Source organism: Engraulis encrasicolus, chromosome 2 (genome assembly GCF_034702125.1).
Source record: "Engraulis encrasicolus isolate BLACKSEA-1 chromosome 2, IST_EnEncr_1.0, whole genome shotgun sequence".
Taxonomy (NCBI): Eukaryota; Metazoa; Chordata; class Actinopteri; order Clupeiformes; family Engraulidae; genus Engraulis; species Engraulis encrasicolus.
Genome location: NC_085858.1, coordinates 40390528 through 40399219, shown reverse-complemented (window position 1 = coordinate 40399219; position 8692 = coordinate 40390528). Strand labels below are relative to the sequence as shown.

The window sequence follows — 8692 nt, the reverse complement described above, 5'->3', positions numbered from 1 at the left end:
CCACCCCCATCCCATGCATCAAAAAATTAAAAATAATTACATTTAATGCTTTGTCTCCGTGGTCATGTTAGAAAATGAAAATACATTACATTTGGCAGATGCTTTTATGCAAAGTCAATTACATTCAAGGACTTAATCAACCAGTTAAGTACAACATTTGCAGATATAAAGTGGACTGGAAAAAGACAGAACAATAAGAGTGGATGCCAAGTGCTGTAGGGTGAGTATATGTTTATGTAGTACATGCACACAACTAGCCTTGAGTCTATCCCTGGTCTGGGCCAGCTCAGGTATCAGTAAATAGTCACGAAAGAGAAGACTCTACTTGGACGACCCTGGTCTGCCTCTGGGGTCAGCTCTATGTTCCCACCCATTGGTCCCACGGCCCATTGGTCCCACAGCTTATTCCTGCTGCTCCATGTTCCCACATTTTAAAGAAATTATTCAAATATAGCCCTTATGTTCTACAACTCCATGTTCCCATATTTCCGAATACACTAAGAGAACGTTCATTTGGAACATAGAGCCTAAATTTCAATACATTCTTAGAAATGTTGGAAAATGAAGCAGCAGGAATATGCTGTGGGACCAATGGTTCTAAAAAAATATGTTAAAAGTCTTAGTGATGTGGGACCAATGTAGCCTGGTTCACACACCAGACGGTGTATGTGTAGCTTTGGCGCCCGCTGGCGGAGCAGAGCTACACACACTACAGGGGGCGCCGAAGCTACTCGCACAACGTCTGGTGTGAACCAGGCTAGGACAAATGGGCTGTGGGACCAATGGGCTGTGGGAACATAGACACGCTCCCCTGCTTCTGCCTCTGAAAGTTCGTTCCACCTCTGAGGGACAATGATGATGGACAATAGTCTTGACTGATATTGCGTAGAGCAGTGGTTCCCAAACATTTTCGTCTGGGACCTCCTTTTGACCTAAGAAAATATTGCGACCCCCCCGCCTCCTGTTTTCCACCTTCAAAAGAGCCCTATCTCACGCCTTTCGTAAAGTCTTCACGAAAATAATAGAGTAATTTTCGTGGTGCATTCACGTTATTGCCTGCCTTTCGTAAAGTCTTCACGAAAATAATAGATTAATTTTCACGCTGCCTATTCACTTGAATTGCCCCACTGCTGCTATGGTTATCCAAACATCTGCAGGGGCGGGGAGGGGGTGCTGACAGAACACTGCTGATACACTCGGGACTCACTAATTCGACGCCCTTTCGGTACTTACGCCTTATGTCCCCTAAACCTAAACCTAAGCCTAACCATAACCCTAACCTTGACCCTAAACCTAACCCTAAATTGCTTGTTTGAAATGTTTGATTACCATGTGACAGTAGGCTACCGAAAGGGCATCAAACTAGTGGTTCGCTAGGCAACAGTTGGGCAATTCAAGTGAATAGGCAGCGTGAAAATGAATCTATTGTTTTCGTGAAGACTTTACGAAAGGCGGGCAATAACGTGAATGCACCACGAAAATTCATCTATTTTTTCGTGAATACTTCACGAAATGAGTGAGATACGGTTGTTCAAAAACATATTCAGAGCAAGCACGCAGCATGGCTAGACGATTTGTGTTGGAGGAAAGTAGCTCTCAGGCAGGAGCTACTTAACGGACTACTTCAGCAAATTTCAGGGTGAATTTCAGTAGCCAGTGCAACACGATAGAGGAGTAACAGGAGTCCTTTTGGGCTGAGTGAACACCGTGTTACTCTTTCCAGGGGGCTATATTACAAAGCTGGTTCAGGATAAGTTAAGGTTAAGCTCATAGGTAAATCATCTAATACAAAAGCTTTTCTTAAGAAAAGAAAGGACTCCAGGCTCTTATATTAGATGATTTACCTCTTAACTTAACCTTAACATATCCTGAGCCAACTTTGTTGCATAGGTCCCAGACCATCTGCATAATAGTGTTATGACCTAGCCCACCGACTGCATGTGTGACGCTCGCAGAGCTTTGATGGTCGCTGTCAGAAAGGCAAATTATAATTCGTTTATGACCAATTGATTGGAAGATACCTTTTGCCCCGTTCACCCTCATGAAAATAGAAATGAGAGTACCATGCAACATAAAATATATAACTTGACGAAACTTTTTTCAACTGTCATCAAGTGTCAGCCATGGTGCCTTACAGTTTTTCTCGATTGGTTTGGCTAATTTCTTGAAACCCAGATGACATTTCTATAAATGTTGGGCTAAACATTCTTACACTTCTGCACAACAGTTCAGATAACTAGCAAAATGTCATATACCTCCCAAAACAGCTCATTCTTGCATCAGCACTAAACCTTCTCCCACATAAATAGTCAGTACCATAAAAATGGCATATATCCTTCTCAATTGGTTTGGCTCATTTGCATTCATTTAGTCATTCTGTCAAAATAAACTGGATGGTTCAGCATAACGCCATGGATCCTCATCACTTGCTCATATCACTCCAAAAACAGTTTACCCGTGTGTCGAAACTAAATTCCTTCCACAGAATGCCGTTTCAAAAAATGTCAAGAAATTAGGCAAATAACAGAGGAAACTGTAGTATACACGGTTGTAAAATTATTTTCTACAAACTAGTAAAGTTACAATACCATCTGGCCTGTTGAACACTGTCATGAATTTACTGTTTACAGTAAAGAAATTCTTAAAATATTATGTCCTTGACTGTTTTGACAATTGTGTAGACTACTTTGCATATGATGACTCACACAATGAAATCATGCTGACATGTTTTGGAGAGGGCAACCATTAGACTGAGAATTGTCTAATTCGTTTAGATAAGACAGGCCAATTTATTTGGAAAATGTGCTAAATGTATGCTCAATGTGTCAACTGTAGGGTACTTGTATATAGCCATCTGCCGAGATGTACTAAACATTTGAGACATGCACAAAGCATTTGAAATTTGATGAAAGCAATGAAAAATGCCATTCTGTTGTGGGAAATTGTAAATTGGTTTGGAGATTTGTCCGTGTTGTTTTGAGAATGTCATCTCAGTTTTGAGAAATTAGCCAAACCAATTGAGAAAAACTGTAAAGATGTAGGCCTATGCATATCGACTGATTACGGTATGCTACTGCCCCCTATCGGAAAGAAACAACATTGCTCATCTCATAACTAAGGCGTTCCTGATACAGGCCTCATAGTAATGGCTAACACAGGGGTGTCAAACACATTTCAGTCACACGTAATTGTGAAAAGCTGAAATTTTCACTTCATATCCGAGTCACATCTGAAAGGTTTTTAAAGCTCTGAATGCTGACAACCTCAATGGTCCTCTCAGGGGAAATGTCCCAGCAAAAAAAAAAAAAAAAAAAAAACGAAAAAAAAATCAGTGTCAAGACAAATCCCCATCACAGGAGGTGACATTTTAGCAACTGTTTTCATAGCAGCTTGTTTGACTGTTTGTATGGTGTGTGTGTGTGTGTGTGTGTGTGTGTGTGTGTGTGTGTGTGTGTGTGTGTGTGTGTTTAAAAAGTAGGCCTACCCAAGTTTTAATAAATGTGACATGCAAACAAACGACACGTAGGCACTTGTGTTGCTTTGCATAATGCCATCTCTATGGTATCTCTACATTTTTTATTAGCAGTATTTCTCTTTCCATGGTGCTTTTTTTCTTTTTTGGTCTTGTGCAATCTGCAAAATACTTTGCACTGACAGGTAATATCATAGGCACATACATACATACAAAACATCCTGCTGTTATTGACCAGGATGACTACATGTAAACATTTAATACATTTATTAAGTATTAATAATAAATCAAGTAATATGCAGGAAAAAAAATACATCAAACAACATTAAAACATTGTGAAATATCTTAAATTCCCTCATGTTATGATTAAATACAAGGATGTTAATAATGTAAATAAAAAAATAGAAGGAATAGCTACAGTATGACAACGTAATTAATAAAAATATCTGGTCAAGTAAGAAGCTAATAAGACATGGTTATGATTCAGTCATGCATCTCATATATTCATACAGCAACCCCTCAGATACTCACACATGATTATCCGATCCGAAGACAAAACAACAAAACTATACAGTCACTCGTTTTTTTGTTTTTTTTTTGTTTGTGTGTTTGTTTCTCCACACTTTAAAAACATCAACAACTTAGCACCTGAAATAATTGTGTTTGATTCGTGTGCCGTGGCGTGGCATATCGTGGCTCGTGCTTGGTTCTTGGTTCTTCCCCTTCCGAGTGGCAGCCATTCTACTCTTTTGATCAGTTCTCTCTCTCTCTTTCTCTCTCTCTTTGTTTTTGTCCGTGATTTTGTGTCTGTTTCTCACGTCCGTTTGTCCTTGCCACTCCGACTTCCGTCACGGCACCAATTTATCTACCAGAAACCAAAACACAGAGCTTTAATGTTCAATATCGCAGCCAGGCAGTTGGTCACTATTGATAACATACAGGCCGCGATTTGAAAGTGGGGAAATTGGGAGGAGGGGGAGGGGGGGGGGGAGTTCACCCTTCCTGGTTTTCATAGCTCCACTTCTTCTACATGGTTGTGTTCTTGCTGTAATGCAACTCCGTTGATGTTGCTTAAAACCTGAATAATGTTCCCAACCTTCTGTGTTTTTCCCTCCCAACAAATCGCAACCTGCTCACACATACACACAACGAGAACACAGCTGGAGTCACATACAAGGCCAGACCGCCACTGTCTCTCGATCTACAGAGAAGGAGTACACCAGAGGAGCACAGTCAAACACACAAGCAGCCCATTCCAAACACAGACACCGGCGAGGAGTATACTACCAGCACAGAAATCACCAGCAAAAGAAGCACTTTCAAGGTTTCATTGGTTAAGTTTTTGCAGCTACACTCTGACAGTGGTGAAATGGAACAGGATGCTGGGAAAAATGCCCCTCATCCCTCTAAACATCAACCACACCTTAACGTTCAGAGGAAGGCTCTCTTATTCACACTACTAGTGAGGATGACATTGACAGCAGACATTAGATACATGCAAAAACATCTAAAGCATGTTGTTATATTAAATCCATATTTCAATGCCTGAAATTTAAGATTGAAACTTTTTTTTTCACTTCCAATGGTGCATTAGAGCCAAAACAAACCTTAAGATGTGGTTTAAGATGTGGTTTGTTGAAACAAAATGTCCATTGCAGAAGTGACACAATAAGTAAAAAAAGAAAAGAAAACAAGAGTGCACTGCACCACACATAGCACTTCTGTTACTGTAAAGTGAGTGACCATGTGTCAAGAAGTTACCCTGTTTTCTGGTGTGAAGAATTTAGTGGTTTAGCAACCTACTTTGATACTTATTATTTCTACAGATAAATGTAGAGTTATGTCTTTAAAAATGTTGTGTTTTTTTATTATATTTACATGTCAATATATGTTAACTGCTACAATGGTAACTGTCTGATTACACGTTCCTGCTCATTTAGGCCTGTTATGCCAAAGAATCCAGATTAACTAAAACTGTTGCAAAATGAATGGGTCCTGAAACTGAAAAAAAAAACGGGTGACTTCTCTTACACTGGTATATCACTTACTGACAACAGTAGCAGACCAGCTTTTCCATTTCCTAGTTTGATTTACAAAGTTTTCTATCTGCAGTAACTAAAGTGAATTACTACAGAACTAAACAGGAAGGACAATACTGACGGAAGACAAAATGGAAACACATGCTGTATCAATGTTCGAGAAATACAAATACACCCTCTAGAGTGGAGAGTGGGGTACAACCACAACACAAAGCAGACAAACTGGATGGGACAATGCTAAGGACTTTGCAGTTTATGAAGATGCCTTTTAAATGCCCTTTAGTGTTTTGTATAATAATACAAACAAAAAAACGGAACAGATATATAATAGTATGTTAACATGTAAAAATCAAATACATACAATTTAAAAAGGATGTCTCCTAAATAGACCTCTGTAGTGTACCTTTGCGTAAAACAAGGTTAGCTCTGTTTACAAGTATGTGCGATACGATTTTAAAATTAGATATTAACTTCATGGATATTAGCTTCCATTTAAGGCATTTGGAAACAGTTTCTATATATGAAACAATTATTTTAGAAACAGTATAAGAGCTCCAATGTCAATAGTGACACAAAACAGAACACAAAAATGAAAAAAAAAAACCCAAACAAAACAATATTCCACTTAAAATATATTTTACATCCTATGAAGTTACTGCAGCTATTTGTAACAAACGTTTCCAAATGATTGTCATTTTTGGCTTCACCTGATCCACTACCTGATTCTACTCAACAAAGCGTTAAACGTGCAAACCAGCAGCTGTATGCCTGATGGCATGCCTGTATAAAAATAAAAATGCAACAAAAACGTTGAGGTCTTCTACTCTCGTTAAATAACGCTGCACTTCTTCATGCTTCAAAATAAATACACAGAGTACAAAAAACACAGAATTTGTGTGCTACTTGTGTGAGGAAAAAAAAACAATAGTGTGAGGAATGAGTGGATGAATGGAAGTAAAGAAAGAGTGAGAGAGTAAGGGTGAGAGTGGTGGATCAGATCAGACCGGATGGAGGAGGAGGAATGTTAGCGCTAGCGGTTCTGAATGCTCACAGGAGGAAACTCCGTCTCATCGTCCAGACACACAGGCCCTGCTGCAAACTCGTGCTCTGGGATCACCTCGCCCTTCCTAGCACCACCATCCTCTGAGTAGCCTGGGGGAGAGAGAGAGAGAGAGAGAGAGAGAGAGAGAGAGAGAGAGAGAGAGCATTAGACAGACTGAAAATCAGAGAGAAATGAATCAGGTCTGTGTGCGTGTGTTTTTGTGTGTGTGTGCGCGTGTGCAGGTGTGGGTGTGTGAGCACATGCATGCATGTGCGTGCGCGCGCGTGTGTGTCTGTATGTTGTGTGTGTGTGTGTGTGTGTGCGTGTGCGTGTGCGTGTGCGTGTGTATGTCTTCACCAGTTAGGGTAGCAGGCACGGGTGCTGAGGCGGGCATGGCCACAGTGGCGGCGTAGGACTGGCATGGCTGAGGAGGAGAGGCGGTGCCCTCGGCCTCCCCCTCCCCCTCCCTCTCCCCCGCCTCCTGTTGCCCGTCCTCCCCAAACAGCCTGCACAGACACACAGGTCAAAGAAGAAGTCAAAGGGAAGGGGTGAGAGGGGTCAAAGGGTAGGGGTGAGAGGGGTCAAAGGGTAGGGGTGAGAGGGGTCAAAGGGTAGGGGTGAGAGGGGCCAAAGGGTAGGGGTGAGAGGGGCCAAAGGGTAGGGGTGAGAGGGGTCAAAGGGTAGGGGTGAGAGGGGTCAAAGGGTAGGGGTGAGAGGGGTCATCAGCAATCACAACATCCACATATCTCATGTCAACACTACTGTATAGCATGTGGACAAAAAACAATTTATCATCCAGTGTCAACAACACTGGGGTGCATTTCTGGAAAGCGTAGCTGTTAGCAGCAAGCAACTTCGGTATATGCCAATGGGAAATTGCATTGCAACCAACAAAGTAGCAAATAACAAATAGTCAGCAACTACGCTTTCCAGAAATGCAACCCTGATATGTAAGTATGTATTTGAACCACAGACTGCACGCTAGTGAAGATAGCGTAGAATATGTCTGTAAACTTTACAGAGAATTCCACCTCCTATGAGATGGTCCAGAGAAATGACCCTGGGTAGTGATAATCCCGTGAGATTGTGACCCTATGTTAAGATGTCTGTTAAAGTGCATGAGGTAAGCTTTTAGTTTTGTTTTAGGGAGTTGTTCCACTAAGGCTTCAACGTCAAAATCAGGAAATAATTAAAAGCACTCTTCAGATACATCGACACACATGCAGACGTACTTGACAACAAGACTGTCACAACCGGGCATGAAGACTTTCCCCTCCCACTTTTGGTTCTTTTATTAGACATATTATCCAGTCTGATTGGGCCATTTCTATTACCAAATGAAGGAAGTGAAGGACAACACTCTTCAGATTTTTTTCTGTGTTTTTTCGCCCACAAACGTTTTGGGCAGAGCCCTTCTTCAGCGTGTAATGGCGATTGCACCCATAGGTGGTAGGTGTGCCCTAAAATAGGGTATTTAACTTTGACCCAATGATTGACACCCGAACCAGGTAACATATTACTTCCCCTAGGGGAGTACAATCATACCACAATGTGTTACAAGATATCCCAGCAGAATCATGGAAAAGTGAATACAATGAAAATGATGAATAATAGAAAACCAAAATGAATCATAAAGATAAATGTAAATGAAGTGTATAATTCAATTCACCTGTGTGTCTTGACGAGGGTGCACTCTCCGCCATCCTGAGGGTCCACATTGTAGATAAAAAGCTGCCCATCAGAGGACGCCACCAGCAGCCGTGGAAGCTTCTGGATACTACACCAGGAGGGAGAGAGAGAGAGAGAGAGAAAGAGAGAGAGAGAGAGAGAGAGAGAGATAGAGGGAGAGAGAGAGAGAGAGAGAGAGATTGAAGTTTCATACAAAGCTTTTAAAAACAGGATAAAAGGGGTATGCCACTATTTTGGGGCTTAATACAATTAAAATCGTTGGCTGGGGTTTATAAAGGTGGTTAAGTGTCTTATTTTTCATTGTCTTGCTTTAAGACAAGTTAAAAGAGGGAGTATGTAGCTAAGCTAGTGAAATTCAATGGATCACTGTAGCATGTAGCATGCTACACTGTATTAAGCCCCAAAATAGTGGCATACCCCTTTAACCATAAGGACTAACACCTAGAAAAT

The 8692-nt window shown here is 41.0% G+C and overlaps 1 protein-coding gene across 1 annotated transcript in view; it reads right to left on the bottom strand.

Annotated features, from left to right (window-relative positions):
* Positions 1-3541: 3541 nt before the first annotated feature.
* Positions 3542-8692, bottom strand: part of wipi1 (WD repeat domain, phosphoinositide interacting 1) — a 21600-nt gene continuing 16449 nt past the window's right edge. Inside the window, exons 10-13 of the mRNA XM_063188702.1 lie at positions 8223-8330; positions 6911-7059; positions 6563-6663; positions 3542-4337 (exon numbers count right to left, since the gene is read on the bottom strand). Coding sequence (XP_063044772.1) covers positions 4287-4337; positions 6563-6663; positions 6911-7059; positions 8223-8330 — 409 coding nt within the window. The 3' untranslated portion in view covers positions 3542-4286. The remainder of the gene's footprint in view (positions 4338-6562; positions 6664-6910; positions 7060-8222; positions 8331-8692) is intronic.